The 20,847-nt window shown below is 38.0% G+C and overlaps 1 protein-coding gene across 1 annotated transcript in view; it reads right to left on the bottom strand.

Moving 5' to 3' along the window:
* KCNH8 (potassium channel, voltage gated eag related subfamily H, member 8) overlaps positions 1–20,847 on the bottom strand; it is a 280,000-nt gene that overhangs the window by 11,758 nt on the left and 247,395 nt on the right. The window contains exons 12-15 of the mRNA XM_005863634.2: positions 13,335–13,373; positions 9,172–9,527; positions 8,385–8,491; positions 5,970–6,046 (exon numbers count right to left, since the gene is read on the bottom strand). Of these exons, the coding sequence (XP_005863696.1) occupies positions 5,970–6,046; positions 8,385–8,491; positions 9,172–9,527; positions 13,335–13,373 (579 nt within the window). The remainder of the gene's footprint in view (positions 1–5,969; positions 6,047–8,384; positions 8,492–9,171; positions 9,528–13,334; positions 13,374–20,847) is intronic.

Genomic DNA, 20,847 nt, shown 5'->3' with positions numbered 1-20,847 from the left:
GTTACTTATGCAGATTTCCTTATGTGAATTGATAGAACCCTGGTATTTCATAGCTATTTAGAAAAGTAGTAAAGCAACTCTTAAAGAAAAACCTGTTATTACTATTTAATTTCTTTGACTCAAGGCGGCTTCATTGATCTGATCTAGTGATACAAATATAAAACTTATTTACTACTTTCTTAAGTATAATCTTGACAACAGATTCTCACTCTCTGTTTTTGAGCAGAAGGCTTTTCATTATCTGTATCTGTTTGCTTGGATATTGTATGATACATTTAATTGGGGATATTTTGGCATACAACTTGAGCAAAATGAAAAGAGGAGACGGTTTCCCTGTTAATTTTTGAATCCTGCTGTATCTGTTACTAGTGTTTGCCAGTTTCCAGTTTTTCATTTCTTCTGGGGTCACAGAAGATTATACTTTCTTGATTCTTGAAATTAATTGTACCCATGAAATTAGTTCTGGTTATGTGTATATCTTTTGAGCCAAATGACTGCCTATGCTTCCCCTTTCAAACGGAACATAGCCAATCAGTAACATTTCGGGTGGTGGTGTCCCCTTGTGCTGACCAGTGCTAGGCATTTTGCTTGAACAAGAAATAAATGCTAAACAATGAGATTCGGAGTTTGTTACGGCAGTATGATTTATCCTATGACAATGCCTATCTGAAAGGTGGGACTCTTTAATATTTCATAAACATTCACTAGACTTTTTTGAGGAGGTTGACAATGAGGAAAGAAAAGTTAAAAGATGTCGATGATACAAAACAACATTTGAAATTTGGCTTGTAGTCTTAGTGACTATATAAAATGAACATTTAAAACCTTAGAAAAAGATTGATGAGTGGCATAGCTATTTTTAAAGGGCATGATCAAATTATGAAGTGTAGTGCAAACACAGTCATCTCTGAAAAACAGATGCTTTTCTAATGGTCTCAATAGCAACTAGAGTTTGGCCTCTAAAACACCAGAGGCCAAGTTGGTAAGAATAGATTTTTCATATCTCTTACGTTAACAATGTGCTCATGTGTCCTATGAAACAAAGGACTTCAGATCACTTAATGAGACTTTCAGCAAAGTAATGGGTGTCAAAATAGAATAGGGCTCTTCCAAATTCTGGTTCTCATCACACAAACATATAACTTACAATATACGGAGTTGTAAAGGATAAGACTGAAATAACTTTCTGAATTCTGGAGTTTGAAAAAAATGTTTTATTTTGTCCCACAAAAAGAACCTCGACATCCAGAGAGGAATCTATTTTTTTTAAAAAAATTAAGTCAAATCTGGAAAGAATTATTTCTACCAAAGCAGTTTGAACATCGTAACAGGCCAGTTAACCTGGAAAGAAAGCCACTGGACTGACAAACTGAAGGCATTTGATGGATGTGATGGTTAATTGTATTTGCCAGTTTGTCAACTTGACTGGGTCCTGGGGTGACTGGACCTTATTCTGGGTGTGCTGGTGAGGCTCTTTCTGGGTGAGGTTAACATTTGTATCAGTACACTGAATAAAGCAGTTCCCTCTGTAGTGCGGGCGGGCTCATCCAATCAATGGAAGGCCTGAATAGAACGAAAAGGCTGACGGAATTCCTCCTGCCTGATTGTTAAGCTGGGACATGGTCTCCTGCTTTCTGATTCAGACTGAAGCACCAGCTCTTCTTTGGTTTGGAGCCTATTGACTTTTGGACTGGAATTCTACTCCTGGCTCTCCTGGTTCTCAGACTTTTGGATTTGAACTGGAACTATACCACTGTCTCTCCCGAGTCTCCAGCTTGCCAAATGCAGATCTTGCAACTCCTCAACCTCCATAATTATTTGAGCCAATTCCTTGTACTTGAAGTAAACTTTAAGCAGTTGTAAAAGCAAAAATCAAGAATTTTGTGAGGCTATCAAGAAGGAACCTGAATAAATTCCTGATATATAAACTGGGGAAAAACCAAGGAGTGATTCAGAGTAGCATACACCAAAAAAGGAAGATAAGGATTTAGATAATATCTGAAAGGTGCCCAGTCCTTCCCATGTTGTTCCATACTATGCTAATGGTAAACAGAATGTTGATAGCTGTTTTGTCATTAAAGTGATCCATAAGAAAATGCATTTAGCTTGGGCCAGTGTGGCTCAGCAATTGAGTGTCGAACTATGAATCGGGAAGCCACGGTTCAATTCCCAGTCAGGGCACATTCCCACATTGCAAGCGCAGTCCCCCATAGGGGGCATGCAGGAGGCAGCCGATCAACGATTCTCTCTCACCATTGATGTTTCTCTCTGTCTCTCTCCCTTCCCTTCCTCTCTGAAATCAATAAAAACAAAAAAAAAAGAAAGAAAAGAAAATGTATTTAGTCAATGCAGGCTAAAAATAAGTTAATTTACAATATATGGAGTTGTAAAGGGTAAGACTGAAATAACTTTCTGAATTTGGTATTAAGTTCTCATAACAATCCTCCATTACAGATTTTATTATTATCATTTCATAGAGGAGGAATCTTGGGAAAGGTGAACACTTTGCTGAAGTCACAGGGACCTAAGTATCTGTCTGTCCCCAAAGCTTATTCTCTTCCTCAACTGGTGTGTTTTATGCCTTGTGCCTGTTGTGGCTGAGCATGCAGGTTCCCTTGGCAGGCTTTGCCACAGTGTCTTTCTGGACCAGCCAGGTTTCAGAAGTGAGAAAGCACTCTAATCCTTCCCTACAAACCCTTTCAGAAATGGAGCATTTGACCTACACAGCCTGTGGCCCCTACAGTGATGTTTTGTTGTTATTCTTAAACAATTCTCTAAGAATTGCACTATTTTTTTCTCTGCTGTAAAATAATGGTAATGTTTTCAAAAGTGTTCTAATATTAGCAGCTGCCCTACATCTTTTAAACTGTCTTAACTGTTCTGGGAAAGTAGGTTACTACCAATGGTATTCCTGTTCTGATTTTTGTTCAATGTTTAACCAGCCGATTTTGAGATCTACATGTCAGTAGAACAATTGTGTTACATCTTAGCTCTTTAGTAAATGTCAAAGTGGGGTTTCTGCAATGCTCTCAGCTGTACACAATGCTCAGCATGCCTCACGGATATTGGGGATTGACCTTTTGGTTGCGGCTATTGTCATGCAGTACATCCCACATTTATTATCATTTCTTCTCCTGCTTACTCCTAAAAGAATAGAATAAAGAACAGAACAACTAAATGATCACACATGTGTGTAGTAGACAATAGGTGAAATGGAAAAATTAGGCTTGGACTTTTTTGCCATGTTACAAACATTACTTTGTAAGAGATAGGAAGAAAAAACAAGTAGGAAGGTTTAATAAGGAGAATAATTTTACAAAGAGAAGGCAATTTGTATTTTCATTCTGCCTGTCTTAGTGGGTTTTAATGCACTACCCAAAGGGTCAAGACTGTATAAATTAAATTATGTGTAAAGGATAAGATTTTTTTAACTTAAGTTTCAGTCATGATGAAATCAGATATTTTCCTATAAAGAAAAACTAATCCTCTAGGGAAGGAAAATTAGATCATTGGTATTTTATCTTGCTCTTTTTATTTCAATATATGACAAGATAAAAAGATTTATTCCATCTCATTGGAAAAGCAATCATGAATACAGAATCACATTGGGGAAATATTTTGTTTTTCAAGTAGTTTTCTGTTTTAACACACGTACCACTGGCTCACTCAAAGGAAAATCATGTAGCATTAGATTTACAGCTGTAATTGGGAAAATTACCTACATTCCAACAAGTGAAGATATAAACACCCCATTCTTCCCCTCCAGAATAATCGCTAAGTCCAATACTTGAGCTAAGATTTTGGTCAATCAGTTCTTAAAACCATCAAATGATCTTCTCAAATGTGAGGGCAGAGAATTCAAATGGTATTAATGGGTGGTTTTAGTCAAGAACAATATCTGAAAAGAAATTGTTGAATAGAAGGTTAATGACCAATTTCTCCAACAGGGTGTTCAGTTAGTTTAGTTTTGGGTTCTTTTGGGGGTGCATTTTTAGCCAGAGGTTATTTGGGTGATTCAGTGTTTGGCCAAACCGTTGTGATTGAAGAACTTGCATTCTAGTTAGTTTTTCTGTGCCTGTTTTGTTCATCTGCCCTGGGGCCATCTAACTTCTTGTTAGTGACAGTCTCACTTACAGAGAATATAGGTTCAGAAGGGGAGACGGCAGTAAAACATAAACTTTTACTAAGCTGAAGAAATACAGATTTAAGAAAAACCTTTGAACTTTATGACAAGCTACTCAGTCTTCCATTATTAGATAATTGGAAAATAATGATAATGACGTGAATTTAATTTCTCTCAAATCTCATCAATATCATAAATTGTTTACATTTTCTGCTAAAATTTCATCAGATAATCAAAAACTTTAGTTCTTGAAAAGGATTCTGTTATACTCTCTGTGCCTGCCCTGAGGGTCACCATATATTCCTGTCCGAGGAGTCTTTCCAGTGTTCTCTGCTGTTAGGCGTGGAGAGATAATCCCCTAGGAACCACCCTCAACTCCACTTTTCCTTGCCTCATAGTGCTACACTTTTGAGTTGTGCTACAATCTTTCAGTGGTTCTCAGCATGATTGAGCTCCAGTTGCCCACAGAGTTAATTATCTCATAACACACCCTTATATTTTTGCTTTCATTTCTTTTCTGCCTTGCTTCTCTACTCCTTCATCTTGCTTCCTGAATTACGTCCCAAATAAACTATTTGCATCCAAATCATTATCTCAAAATCTGTTTTTTTCCCCTTCTCAAATTTTATTATATTGGGGAATGGGTGGCATAAATTAAGACAGTAATTCAGAAATTACCTTTTCTATTTATATAGACGGTCCAGAAAGTAGATAAATGGTTTTCTAGAGCTGGATGTAGGAACAGGATTAATTATAAATGAGTATGAGAGATTTTGTTGAGGAGGTAAAAATATTCTAAAACTAATTTATGGTGTAGGTGGAACCAATCAATAAAGATACTAAAAATTATTAAATTGAATTGTACACTTGAAATGGGCAAATTTTATGTTATGTCAAATATACCTCAATAGGGTTGTTTAAAAAGTTACCTTATTTTACATGGATAGATGATAAGATTTACAGAGGTAAATTGTTCAGAGTTGCACAGCAAATATGTGTCAGAGAAAGGAGCAGAGTTTCAGGACATTTGATTGCTCTGACTCATTACTTCTAATTCATCTGGGGACTAATGATCTTGCTTTAACCCATTAAAAATCGAAGTACATGAAAAAAGTGAAAAAGCACCAATTAAACCAAATATCAATATATTTAATATGCTCATTATAATAATTATTACTTATTGTGTGCTTGCTTTATGCTAAACTAGAGTCCCAGTGTATGCAAATCATGCATGGGTAGGGTCCCTAGGTCTGGCCAGCGATCAGAGCTGATCTGTGGGGCAACTGGTGGGGCGATTGGGGGCCCCCCACTGGCACCTACTTTGGCGGGCCTGGCACCACCTGCTCGGTGGCCCCGCCCCCCGCCACCACTGGTTGTCTCCCTCTGCGGGGCGACTGGCGGGGCGATTGTGGGGGGGGGGCCCTGCTGGCACCCACCTTGGCTGGCCTGGGACCTGTGGGCTGGGGGCAGCTCCTGCATTGAGTGTCTGCCCCTTGGTGGTCAGTGCGTATCATAGCGACCAGTAGTTCCGCCATTCGGTCGATTTGCATATTAGGCTTTTATTATATAGGATGATTTACCTAGATCATCTCCATTTCACAGTGCACTACAAGGTAAGCATAATTACTATCCCCTTCTACTCATGGGGAATCAGAGCTTGAGAGTGGGTAAGTGATTTATCAAAGGTCACATAACTCACATGAGCCTTAGTGGGAGTTCATCCATGGTGGTCTGACAGCAGAACCCATACTTGTAATGACAATATTATAACGTTTCTTTTGGTAACCAGGATTTTTTTCTCCTCTTAACCACTCCAGCATGACTAAAGGAAGAGAAAGCTCCATACCTCACTGTTGAGTTTCTTTATCTGCTGCTTGGTCTCCTCTGCCTTGATGAAGAGAACAGCAGCTCCAATCTCTGGGTCTGAAAAGTGACACACATACACACACACAGAATGAGTCCTTTAGGAATAAATACCATATTTGAGAATTGGGTCAATAGTATTAGGGAAGGAAGCCTGAGCTACTGCCTTTAGAGATTCCTGATGTCGTTTCTGTCTCCCTGGAATTGATACACTCTTTGGAACCAGGCACACATCAGGGTGGTGACTGTGACTATAGTGACTGAATGTGAACATGGCAACCCTCTCCTTTGTCTGAACATAATCACCACTGTGTTGCAAGAGGTCACATTTTCTCTTCTTTGACCGTTCTCTAAATATATATTACAGCCAGTGCCCAAACCATAGAAAAGGGATGTTCTGTTCTTCCTCTCTATTTTCCCCCCCTAAATATTGATTTCTGTGCCCATGTGAGTATTTTCCTCCCACCTCTATTTCAGGTGCTAATCTCCACTGCCGGTTTTCCGTCTCCTCCCGTGTCACTCTAAAAGATAATTTCTCCAATTTCCTGGTTCTCTCATCTCTACTTTCTCTACCTTAATCTTCCAAATGCATTTATTTCTGTCAGGGACAAAAGTACAGATGAATCATTGCTGGCTGCAGTAGAAAGGATATATGTATAGTATGATATGATCATTCTAATATTCTAATTCTGGTCAATTATGGGTAGAAAACTTGTTAGTGGAAGAAAATTTCATTCAAAACAATCAGAAGTGGCAGAGTAGTAAGAACTCATTTTGCAGAGATATTTTGCAAAGCTAACCCATTCACAAGGAATGAATGATGAGAGATCATATACCACAGGCTAGGCCTCCTTTAGAGATGATAGCAATGAATAAATAAAATGTAATTGACCTTCATGAAGCTTAGAGTCTAGCAGGGAAAAGAAATATTTGAAAAGTAATTATGCAATAGGTTTGAATTTCATACTAAGGGGGGGAAATAGGGAGTAATAGGAATCAATTTATATTTTTTAAAATGTTTACTCTATATGGAGAAAAATGTGAGATCGGAGAAGAGACTTTGGTAGCAATGCAGGCAAGAGATGAATGTGGCGAGGAAAAGGGTGGAGGCAGTAAGGATAGAAAGTCCTACAACCGAGAGATACACAGGAGATAGAATCAAGAAAATGTGTTGCTTGAATGAATGAGTGTAGGGATAGATGTTGGGAAAAGGGAGAAAGGAAGCTAAGAGGGTAGTGGGACCAGAAATAGGTGGATGGACATGGTAAGGTTCAAAGAAAACTTCCAAATGGGCCCCACAACCATCTTTCATGGCAAACACACCAATTTGACTATAACTATGATTTCTGTGCCCCTTGCCTTAAGCAGAGTAATATCAGCACATGTAAGTCAAAAGAATACATTAATCAGGATTGTTGACTGACATCTGCACTCCTCTCCCTCCCCCATTCCCTCCATCAGTGAATCTTACAAGGACCCTCCCATTTCCCCAGAAGATGATGAGTGCTGGGAAAAAGAACTGTTGATTGAGATGGAATACTGGTATTCTACCAATGAAGACACACTTTCAGAACTGTACCTTCAAAAGTCCTTCTTAGGCTTGGCTTTGTCCATGGAGGGATTTACTAATTAGCAGGAAGGGATCTCAGAGCTGGGCATGAAGGAGAGGAGAGGGCTGGCAGGGGATTGCTGGCCTTGCATCTGGTAGTTTGCTGGTAATTGTAGATAGTTTATGCCTATTTAATACTTCTTAATTATTCTCTCTTTATTAACTATAGGGGTGTCTTCTTTATAATTTATTTGTCAGTTCTGGCCTCTTTCATGTTGTTAGATTCATTTTTATGGCCAACGAACTCAAGTATGAAAGGGAGAGAGAGGAGCCTGAGCTAGGTTTGGGGCTACCCCTTACATTAATTCACCATCACTAGAGGGTAGTACTTCATATAGTTTTCCATCATTTCTAACATTTTTACATACTTCTGAAGTTGTTTATCCTCTGACAAAATGCAAGTACGGAAACTCTCACCAAATAAATTGGTTAAATATAACCAATGTTCCTATAGTGCACAACCAATACAGCATTTCCTCTGGGTAGTGTTTTTGTGGATTAGCCTACATTTATAAAAGGAAAACATGGGCACCCTCTGATGAACAGCAGAAATTTGAATCTCCTAACACACCAGTTACCTTGCTGGTAAATGGCAGGACATCTAGCCTGGACAGAGGAGCAATTACAAGTGATATATTGATAACTTATAGATAACACAGACTCAAGTCAAATTATTCCATGGCATTGGTCAGTCCTATCGCATGGAAAATATTCTGTTTAACTTCTAATGCCAAACATTAGAAATTAAAAAGAAATATTTCCTCTTGAGAGAAGGCTAAATATCTTTACCTCCAAGAGGAGGAGAAATTCTGGGTTCTGGCCTGATTCGTTCAGAGCCAAAGTCAAAAGTCTGGCTTTCTTCACTGCTGTTTCCATCTTCAATTCCATCAACAATCCTGTTTAAAATAAAGGAAATTGATTAATTGTGAATTTATCTTCATGGATTCCAAAGTTTCTAAAAGTCTTAAAAATATTGTGTTAAATTTCTAAATTCTAGATATTCTAGAGCTATGCTATTCAATATGGTAGCCATTAGCCGTATAAGAGTATTGAGCACCTGAAATGTGGCTAGTGCAAGGTGCGATATGCTGTATGTATAGAATACACAAGGGATTTTGAAGATTTTAGTAAAAAAAGTAAATTATTTCATTAGTAATTTTTTATATTGTTTACATTTGAAATGATCATGTATTTGGGGCATATTGATTTAAATAAAATATATTATTAAAATTAATTTCACTTTTTTTAACTTAAAAATATGGCTACTAGAAAATTTAAAATTATTTGATTCACACTTTTAGTTCAGATTGTATTGTATTGAATCCTTTTGAGAATATGATTAAAACTATTCTAAAAAAAACAAACCTACCAAAATTCTTATTTATTCTCGTATCTGCACATTCCTCCACACAGAGGCAAAAATTACCCAAAAAACTCAGGAAAGCTGAAGCATCCAGGCTAGGGTCTTGTGCACTAGAAAGACCCAGAAGGCTGAATAATTTACTAGCCAGGTTCTGGTCTGAATAAAAGGCAGTCATTTTCACCTGGGCAAGAATTAGAGGAAGTGAATTCTTACCTTGGACTGAGGTCTGGGGGTGCAGCACTATTCAAAGTTGAAAGCTGCAATTTCAAGTTCTTCTCTTTCCTTTTGCTGTGATTAGGTGGGTCAGATTCCTGTTTGGTTTTTGGGGAATTTGAACTGGAGACTCTGATAGGTGAGTGAAATGGCACTGTCCCCGAGGCCAGCTGCTTCAAGCTTAAACCTAGATAGCTTTTATTGCTTCCAACCTTCTTGTTCCGTGTTGAGGAGGATCCCCTCGTGTAGATGGGAGAGAGGGAGGCTGTCTCCTCTTCTTCCTCCTCCTCCTCTTCCTCATCTTCCACAATGGATGGGAGTCTCCTGTTGATGCTGCCATTTCCCTTGGGCTCTGACTAAATCAGTGGATAATATAGATTAGTATGAATTGCAAAGACCTCTTGAGAGGTATGTCATTCATATTGGAGGCTCTGTCAGAACAGAGTCCAATCTCTTAGAGACTTACTTCTCATCAAAACTAAAGACTTACAAGATTTTGCTATAAGTTATTCAGGTGTTAAAAGTTCCCCCATTGATAAATGGTTCTAGGCAAAAAAAGTCTCTCCATTTATGATCTTTCCCAGCCTACCCTCTCTGCTTTCCTGGTGTTAGCCCACCAACCCTTCTCTTGGTCTTTTTAATTCTCTTATTGGAGAGCTGTGTGAAAGGTGTATTTTACCAAAGTTTGCATCTAGGTTTTAATCAACCTGCCACTTGTAATAGTATATAATGGCATGCTCTTAAGAATAAAGATGTTTTTATTTTATTTATTTTATTTTTTAAAAATATGTTTTATTGATTTTCTAGAGAGGAAGGGAGAGGGATAGAAAGTTAGAAACATTGATGAGATAAGAAACACCGATCAGCCGCCTCCTGCACGCCCCCCACTGGGGATGTGCCCACAACCAAGGTACATGCCCTTGACCGGAATCGAACCCGGGACCCTTGAGTCTGCAGGCCGACTCTCTATCCACTGAGCCAAACCGGTTCTGGCATAAAGACGTTTTTAATTTTACTGGAAGTTCTTGGGCTTTGTTATTTTAAATTTACAAGGTCTTCAGTAGAACTTTGTGTGGAGATCAACTAGCAAAATTAAAATATCCTTGAGAATACAAGTTTTTCCTATTTGGATCACATAGATGAAAGAAGATCAGCAGTGTCCTCAGCTACTGTTTCCTGCTTTCCTTTTGTTCATGAGTTGGTTGGTAGGAAATGGAGAAAACCATTCTATTCGCTCCCTTGAAGAGCCTTGGGAAAGGAAGGAGAAAGTCTTGCCAAGCCTCATCCTAGGACCACTGGGCTCTTGACTGGGGTCATTAAACCTTATAGGCTAAGAAGAAGTAAGGGAGAGAATGGGAAAGGACAATTGAGGTGATGATGGAGGGTCAGGGTAGAGAGGGCAGCAAAGGCTAAACTAGTGGCCTTGGGCAGAGTCAACTGTAAATGTTTCTTGCTCTGCCCCAGACATGGCTTCCTTCCTCCAAAAGCTCAGTTCATTTTTCTGTGCCTCAGTTTCTTTTGAAGATACAATCACTTATACCTGCCCATCAATAATTTTTAATAAAAATGAGATAAACTGAAAAGACCTACTAGTACTATTTAAATCTCGAGTTCTCATTGTTATTACTTCATTTTAATAAATAGTTGGTTTATTGATGTATATAGATTTTACCATCTTATAACGATAGATATAATAAAAGAATGAATTTGAACCTTAAAGGTAATAGCCCATTCAGTTTAAGTGCTAAGTGAAATAAATGGTTAGTTTACTCATATATTTTTTTGGTATTTTATTCTTAATGGCTCAAAATTTCTTGAAGATATGGTATTAGACTCATCTTTCCAACTACATATGGTTGTTTTAATTAGATGGTGAAGCCATAAGTTATTTATTGGAATAGTCATGGTATTGCTTTTATTTGTTTGGTTTTTGTTTTTCACAGCATTAAAAAATGCTGTGCTTTTAACAAAAGCTCCACATGAATTGCAGGTGAACATTTGTATACTAGTATTGTAGACTAGAAAAACTAGCTCACCCAGCTAAAGACACAACAGGGCAAACTTATCAAAGAGATGAAAAACAATGAGTGCATTCTCTAATTGGACTTCTGTTTACATTTGCACTGGCAATTTAATTATTCCTTTGTTTCAAGGAGGCTCTAGTGGCTATACTAGAATTGTCTGACTAATAACCTATAGTGTTTGTTCTCCTACAAGTTTGTTTACATTTCATTCTTCCATTTTGTCACAGAGGCTTGATGCCCTGAAAAAGTTACTTAGCTACTGACTCTTGTGAACAAGACATCTGACATTACTTATATCAAGAGTTAATTCTCCCAACTACCATCATTGCAGACAGGACCCACATTTATTCGATTTTTAAATACCCAGAGTCACATTCGGTCTCTCTGCAGGAATACAAGTTACTTTCTTCAGAATCTATCTAGCAACTCCCACTTTCCTTGTGTAGCTGGATTCACCTGTGCATACACTGCCATAAAATTCAACCATAGAACCCTGGCTGGTGTGGCTTAGTTGGTTGGAGCATTGTCCTATACAACGCAAGTTGCAGGCTCAATTCCTGGTCAGGGTAGATCTCTTCCTTCTCTTCTGACCCTCCCCTTCATCCTTCTCTGACAAATGCTTTTATAACAGCAGTAAGGTTTTTATCTCCCTCGTGAAAGGAATCTCTAATTTAGCTCATGACATTTTGCTTGGATAGTCATTTCAGACTCAAAAATGACTAGATTCCATTGAACCTATCTTGACTAAAGGGAAAGCAGAATAAAGTCCAGTGGTTGAATGCCAGCCCCAGAAGTCCTGTGACTCATTACCGATAACCTTGGTCAAGTAATAGAATTGTTTAAAGCATGTGAATTGGGAATAGTGTGAGAGAAAAATTAGATATTGGGTAATGAAAGTTAAACACTTAGCAATATGCATTGCAAGTGCTTAATAAATGCTTGCCCTTGTGGTGATGATAATCATGAAGAAAATAGAAACAATATTTACACCAGGACAGGTGCTACAGAGAGTACTGGTTCCCCCTTTTTTATATAATTTTCCCTTTGCTCTTAGTTAACAGAACTCTTAGCAATGCACCTTGACCAAAGATCACCTTTTCCAGTTGCCCTCGCCACGTGGTTTGGTAATGAGGCTAAGTTCTGGGATAATAGCATGTAAATTAACAGATTATAAAGAAACTTTTAGGAAAGCGTCTAGAAAGAGGGGAGCTTCTTTCCTGCTCTTTCACATTTCTTTAGTTTCTAGACTGAAAAATATTGATGAAATGAATGGCTCATCAGTGGTCATTTTAGAAAATGAGGACATCTTAAAGAATGAAGCCAAACATTGAGGATGATGAAACAGAAAGAAAAAAATGTGATGTATTCTGTGATTGGATGTATTTGTGTGCCTCTGTGTGTATGTGTGTGTGTCTGTATGATTTTGTATTAGTTTCAGGTGTACAGCATAGTGGCTAGACAATCATATACTCTATGAAGCAATCCCCTTGATATTTCCAATACCCACCTGGCACCATGCATAGTTGTTACAGTATTATTGACTATATTCCCTGTGCTGTACTTCACATCCCCATGACTGTTTTGTAACTGCCAATGTGTACTTCTCAACCTCTTTTTCACTCAGTCCTACCACCCTCTCCCCTCGGTTAATCATCATCAGTTTGTTCTTTGTATCTATGAGTCTAGTTCTGTTAGATAATAGATCTGGCAAATCACTATTTCTGGGGAAAGTTTTCTTTGAAATTAGAGGATTCTTAAAAGTTAGGAATGACTTGAGACCAAATGAAACTACTTCCAAGATATCTCTGAACCATATTTTTTACATTTTGGGTAATCACATTGTGCTCTCAATTGGATGTTTACAAGAAAACATTTGGCTACTAATTTTAAACACAACGAAAGTATCTCCAAGATCCCTACCTCAGGACTTTGCTACTTTTGTCAGGTTTTGGTGACAATCTACTTTTCAACAATAGCAATTAAAGTCTTAAATAGAGATATGCGTTTTAGTGCTTCTCTATTTGCAAACTGAAGAAAGTCAGTCACCACATCTCACGTTGAGAAGTGTATTAGGGAACAGGTTTATTGGAAAGCCTACAGATCTTATATACATATTTTTCTCTGTGGCAAAAGCCATACCTGTGAGACTGTAGATTTGTTTGATAATCTTGATATCACCTGAAACAACAAACAAAATAAAAGTTGTAACAATCATTTAAACCAATGATTTTCAACATTTTTCGTCTCATGGCACAAACTACTAAAATTCTTTAGCACACCAAGAAATATATATATATATTTTCTGATCTGACCAAAAAAATAGGCATAATTTTTATTCATTCACCTCATTGGCTATCATTGTGTTGGCTGTTGTCATTTTTTTTTTAAAATTTGACAATCTAAGGGAAAAGAGGTCAGTGCTGCTGACTAAATAGTCAGCTATTGCATGTTTTAAAAATTATTGTGGCACATGGGTTGAAAATTGCTGATTTAAACCTGAGCAGGTGGTTGGGGACTGGGTGAAATGTAGGAGGCAGGGGAAAGAGATGGGGGTTCAGAGAGTGGTGGGGGTGATTGATCCACCTGTGTAGGCCAGAGAACAGAAAATACATCTTGGAAGATGCTGAAAACACCTCCTACAATCCACACTCGAGGAGCTCTATTGACCAGTGTGTGTTATTTAAAAAAAAAAAAAGGAGATGGGGAGCAGAAAACTGAAAGTCTGACATAGGACACCGCACCTAGGGAATAATGAGAAAAATAGTGGGCTTATTGCCTACATATCCCATGTTGGTACTTCATTCACTCTCCTTTGTTTTCCAGCTCTCTTATGCCACTTTGCTACCCTTTTGCTAAATTTTTTCATCTTCCACGATTTTTTCCTCTGGCTCTGTGAAAACAGAAACCCATGGGAGCTTTTCTTATTTCATCTCATTTCTTTTTGTTTAACCATCTCTCCTTCTTACTTGAATACAGGTGGGAGTCATGTCTTCTTTCTGTCCCACTTGTTTTACTCATTATGATGTTCCTTGTAAACTAGGATTAGGTTTACTGGGAATCAAAATCCCTTTTTTAATTGAATTTAAGATCCCATTGAATCCACTGCATTCCTATATACTAACAATGAGATTTCAGAAAAAGAAATGAAAGAAAAAAATTTCTTTTGCAATTGTAACAAAAAGTATAAAATACATAGGAATAAACTTAAAAAGGATGTGAAAGACCTATATACTGGAAACTGCAAAGCATTATTAAAAGAGATTGAAACAGACACAATGCAATGGAAGATCATGGAGCATAGAAATGTACACTCGAAACCTGTATAATCTTATTAACCAATGTCACCCCAATTAATTTAATAAAAAGAAAGAAAGAAAAGATCACATTGATTGTAAAAGGAAAAAAAAATGCTTCCAATCACAGTGACATGCCATCAATTGTAAGACAGATCTTGATTTCAAAGATATAAAATGTGAAAACAAATGTGTAATGTAGAATCACTTAAGCTTGGATCTCAGGACTCAAAATCAAGCTATGTGATACAGTCTGTGGAGGAGCACATTAAAAAACACGCACCATCCATGATGTATAAAATGCTCTGGAAATTATGACAATCTGAAAACCTGCTTCAGGTCTCATCCACATTGTTTGGTGCTCAACTAGACTTTTTCATTTTAAAGTGGTATTAGATACTATAAATTAACATAATTTTATTCACATGGAAAAACAAAAGCAAAAATCCTTGCACTCAAAAATGATCCACCTAGTAAATAAGACTTATTTGGTGTTGCTGTCACCCTCTCACTGTTGCTTTTATTTTCCTAGATGATTAGGGAAATAGATCTGTTGTTATTTATACAAATGTTGTGAAAATACATGTTTCATCAATGTTGAATGTTATCAAAACAGTCAACCCATTCTATATCCGCTTAGATGCCTAAATAGTCATTGATCAGAAGTATTATAGACATAAGGTTTGTAATAATGCACCAAATGGTGACATTTACAACAGCTGAATAATTAAAGAAGTGAAAATAAAACAAAGTTACGGTGCCATTGCTACTGTGGTAGACACAAAACGTGTTTTAAAAAGGCTTTGGGTTGCAGCTTAGATGAGAAAAGGAGCATCCCAGTGGATTCAGGACCCTGAACAGCTGCAGGTCAGAGATGCCCCCTGAGGTGTAAGGCACTGGCCTTAGCATCCTCTGATTTGGTGTGACTCCCAGCTCCTTGGTTTGAGTTCAGTTTGGTATGAGTTCTGTCACGTTGTTGAATCCCAAGGTTTTTATTTTATTTTTCTGTATCAGTGCTTCTCAAACTTATATGTGTAATACAAATCACATGGGCTGTCATTAAAGTGCAGGTTCTGATTGGGGAGGTCTAGGATGGGGCCCGAGACTCTGCATTTCTAATGAACTCCCAGGTAAGACTGATGCTGCTGGCCCATGGGGCACAATTTGAGTAACAAGTTCTCATAACCAATGTCACTGTCATCCTCCTCCTATTACCTATCAATTCATTAAGTTTTCTTAGTTTTTTTTCACCTTAAATACATCATTTATTAATAAACCTTTGTAAATTGTGAAGTTAGATATGAGTGGGAATCATGATTGTTGCTACAATTATTATGTGCATATGATACATAAAGTTTTCATTATGGGATAAGCATCTTGACAAATGCTTTCCGGCCATTATGTCCATTAATTTTCATTACAATTCTATGAGGTAAGTATGCATTGTTTAGTGAGCACTATTGTGATAGGTTCTCTAAATAAATTATTTCATTTACATATAGTATTAACCATTTGCATTTAGGAAGAGTGCTGTAATATATTCACTTTGTTGACTAATACTTCATGCTGATCCAGTCTGCCAAGTGCAGAGAATATGAATTTAATGGAAAAGCAGACTTTTAAAGCTAGAAGTGACCGTAAGGAATGTCTTCTACAATGCTTTGCACACCTGGCAGATGACAGAATGTTTTGAGATGTGTTCCTAAAAAAATCAGATTCCAGAGCACCAACTCCAGCAAGTCTCTTTCAGTTGGTGGTGGGTGGGGTCCAGGTCTCCAGGTCAGATTTATAATCACTGAGTTAGTCTAACTCCCTAATTAGAGATGTGGAACTGCAGCCCAGGAAAATGAGATAATTTGCCTAATTCATGCATCGTGTTAGTGGCAGAACCTGTACCAGAAGCCATGTATCCTCACTTTCAGTGAATCTTAGACAGAATCATAAGTTTTCTCAGGTACCTTCTCCAGCAGTTAATGCTGTTACTTGGGCTGAAAGATTAAATGCTTGATATACTGTGGATTTTACTCTGGCACAGGGTTTGATGGTTGCTGCAAAGCAGACCCAACCCCTAAGTTACCCAACCACCTCTTTAACCTTCTCTGAGTCCCAGATCTTTCAGGAAATCTGATGAATTCTAGGCATTCCCTCCCCAGGCAGTTCTGGATATAATCTTTGGATGGAATATGCTTATCAATTGTATTTTCTTGTTCCAGCAACGAGAACAAGACTCAAAGTTTTTGTAAGTTTTGAGGAAGGCAGTCTCATCCAATTTTGAGTCCCACCCACATGAAGGGAGGAAATCTATTTCCATTGTTTGCTTGCCCCACAGGTCAGAATTATGAGTCCCTGTGTGAGTCTGCAAATGTCCTCTCAACTGTGGAATCTCGTAAGACACTAAAAGGCTCTGGTAGGCATGTTATCTATAGCTGATTGCTCAGTTGGGAAATGAGATGAGAATTGCAAGGCTCTTCTTTCTGGCTGATTCATGGTATCCTCTGCTTTGTTAATAATGCCACATTGATTCAGTCACAAAGCAGACCGAAGGAATATGTGTCCTCATTGAGAAAAAGGGGATCAGCACATATTTTATCTTGTTCACTGGACAGCAACATAAGCAGTATTAGTGGCTGTTGGGATAAAGAGAATATGGATAACCCCATAACACATAACCCCATAACTCACATAGTTAACATGTCCACTCTTATAAAAATCATACATAATTGGCATCTAATACAGGCAAGTAGAAAATGAATAGGTGTCATTTTAATTTCTGATCTACTTCTTTATCTTGTAGACTCAAGTGAAGGTGCCAGTAAGTAGTGAACGACACCAACGGCAGGTGGCAGATGGAAGGAGTAACTAGAAACCTCTGGGAAAAGGCTAGGCTTTGAATAGGGGACATTCATTTTCCACTAAACAAGTCTGAGAGTTCACCACCATCTAATCTAAAGAGGAGATTTTTGAAACTGGTCTGAAACGCTACGTGGGTAATATAATTTCTGTTGTTTCCTCTGTTGGTTATGTAACTTAGAAACTGAAATGAGACTTTAATGAACAAAACTGATGAATTTGACATTTCCCAGTTTCACACTGAGCCTTGAGGTCAAGACAAACTATTAAGACTTAGAGGAGAATTTTCTTCCCCCAGGTAAATACTATCACTCTGATGTAAAAAGCAACATCAAGTAATCGAGTCCTGAATTTAACATTTACTAACTGTTAGAGCTGTAGAATCAGCTACTGAGCTAGAGTGTAGGAATCACCACAAACACTCTTCATCCATGTGTATTATAATAAAAGGCCTGTGTGCTGGGGGATGGGACCCACTTAGGAGGTTGTATACCATAGTGGTTAGGAGTTGGTCTTGTCACTTATTAGCTATGTAAGCTTGGGAAGCCTATTATTCAGGATAGGATAGATAATACCGAGGTAACAAGTAATGTGCTAAATTTCCTTGGCTTAATACAAATTTTATTTCTCATTCCTGTACAGTTTAATGTGTGTCAAGCAATTCTCCTCTAAGTAGTGATTCAGGGACACAGGCTTCTTCTATTTTGTGGTCCTGCCATCATATGGTCTCAGGTGTGTCCTGGCATCCTCCTGTTGGAAGCATGGGAGAGAGAGTATGGGGAAGGTATATTGGGCATGTGACTATCTTAGCTGTTATATTAGCTGGCACCAGTGTCCTGGTTACTGTCAATCAAAATTCTGTGAGTTTCCTAATAATGATGATAAGATCTAGAGTTATTTTGAGGATTAACCCTTTTCAGTCCAACGTGGAGGCTGACTCGACAGACCAGGCACTAGGAGCAGGTCCAGCGTCGAGGCTGAGGTCGACACCGCAAACCGGTTCAGCATTCAATCCCGTCAATTAATTTGGACGAGAATGTTTGAATTCCAAAAATAAAATTGGACCGCAAACGGTTAAATTAGATATATATGTGCAAACTGAACAAATCTTGGAGACCCAGTTGGCCACATTTGACATTGTGTCACATTTTTAAAAAAAAATATATTTTATTGATTTTTTACAGAGAGGAAGGGAGAGAGATAGAGAGTTAGAAACATCGATGAGAGAGAAACATCGATCAGCTGCCTCCTGCACATCTCCTACTGGGGATGTGCCCGCAACCCAGGTACATGCCCTTGACCGGAATTGAACCCGGGACCCTTCAGTCCGCAGGCCGACGCCCTATCCACTGAGCCAAACCGGTTTCGGCGGCATTGTGTCACATTAAGAGTAATGTAATATAACTCGGGAGGGTGAGCTTTGCTCATGGTTTCCAAGTGAGCTCAAAGATACTTCCACACGGAATTTGTGGCCTCTCTGGAGCTCCCACGGTAGGCCCGGTGTTTTGTGTCTAGTCCTCACATTATTGCATTTGTTAATTCCAGTGTCAGGCATAAAGAGTAATTCATCTTAATAAGTGATAAGTATATTATTATTGATATCTTGATTACAGAGAAAATTTTCTTTGAGTTAGTGGGGGAATAGGGCATTCTTAGCTAGGTCATGAATATCAAAACATTCATAAAAATGGGTTGGTACAACTTGAAAGTAAAAGATATATAGGATTTTAAACAAAGAGGCCATAAACTTCTGAAACACCAGTTCTTCAAACTTCTCTCCTAGCAGAAGGGCCACAGAAACACAGTTTTCTTTGCACAGTAGTAGGTGGAATACTTTATAAAGTCATCGTTTGACATTCTATTCTTTACTCTCTCAACCCCTTTAACTACTTCTCTTAAATAAGACATTTTTTAAATTGTCCATGGATATGAATACAGTCAATAAGACATTGACAATATATACAAATGCACTCAAGCACAATTATAACTTCCTATTCTGAATTCAAAGGCATGAATATCAAGGCTTTGGAATGAAAAGAAAACCCAAAAGAGTCACTTAATACTTACTTAAACACTTGAAAAATGCAGGATGACTTAGAGGGAAGAGAGAGTTACTTACTAATATGTGGTTCATATCAATCTAGAAAGAAAAAACACACTATCATGTGAAGCAAACTAACCAGAAGTCTCTTGACAATGACATACAATTTAACGATTTCAGGCTTAAGGAGCGATGTACCAAATCAATGATTTGGGAGGTCAGCAGGTAATCATGCTAAAAGAATTTGCACAGTTTAAACTCATTATATTGAGCTGGGATCCCATGCCCCTCAATGACCCGCTTCTGACTAGGGGACAATAGCTCCTGGTTAGCCTGTAGAATCAGCTACTCTGTAATTGTAAGGAAACACAATGGCTGGTTTCATAAGATTTTCAGAATACACGCTGAGTACTTTGGTTCCAAAGCAGGCCGGTGAAGAAAGATGCTTAATTCGGTGTGAGAAGTTTGTGCATCACAACTCTTGATGCCACTTTTAAAGATAATGTGAAATGCCTAATTTGCAGTCTAGGAAGTCCATTGTCGGTTATACACTGTAACAAAAAGTTGGACAGCCCTCTATGTCAAACACAGTGTTTGAACTGGCATAATGGAACGAGCTACTTCTCTTATTTGAACCACAGTGCCTCCGTTATGCTCACCCCGCCACAGAAATAAGAGGCCTGATATGGGATCACAATAGTGGAGTCACAGGCAGCTTCTACACCACCAAAATGAATGCATTTTTTTAAATTGAAACCTTTGAAACCTTAACATGAAGAGTATTATTCATCATAATATTCATACTTTTACCAAATATTCAACAATTTCTAGGTGAGGAAGACTGTCTCACAGTTAGTAGATGTAAGACCAAACTTCTTATGTTAGCTTGTTGTATTAAAAGGTGAGGTGTGGAACACTGTAAGGAAGATCCTATTGACTAGTTATATATCGACTAAACGCCAAGTCTTTGTGAGAATTCACAATGGGATTACAAGCCATTGAAATTTAGGAAGAAATGGGTCTGATTTGGCATATTTGCTGCCTCAGTGGTGCTCTAGGAAGTTCCCAGAACAAATATTGTCACAGATAAGATATGTCTGATATATCTCATTTCCTTCTCTGGGTCTCTTTTTTAATAATGTTCGCACCTAAAGCCTGCTTCCGTGTGTGTGTGTGTGTCTGGGGGGTGGGGTTTCATTCTCTACGTATTTATACAGTGTGTGTATTTTCTATTTGTTTTCTTAAATTTCTGTCTTGAGCCTGAGCTTTTTAAATCATAGAATAGACTTTTCCTTATCCTTTAAAAATAAACAGTGAGGGATATTGGGTAGAAGTTTGTGGGGAGAGGTAAAGCAATGAGCCCTTTCCTGAAATTATACCATGTGGATAAGCTTTTACAGTTTTCACGTGGCAGCCTAGTCACAAAGTGGTTATTCCTAAGTTTGGAGAAAAATCGCAGTGATAGCCT

Source organism: Myotis brandtii, unplaced genomic scaffold, assembly GCF_000412655.1.
Source record: "Myotis brandtii unplaced genomic scaffold, ASM41265v1 scaffold18, whole genome shotgun sequence".
NCBI lineage: Eukaryota > Metazoa > Chordata > Mammalia > Chiroptera > Vespertilionidae > Myotis > Myotis brandtii.
The sequence above is the reverse complement of the archived record's forward strand: the minus strand, read 5'-3'. Positions and strand labels throughout refer to the sequence as shown.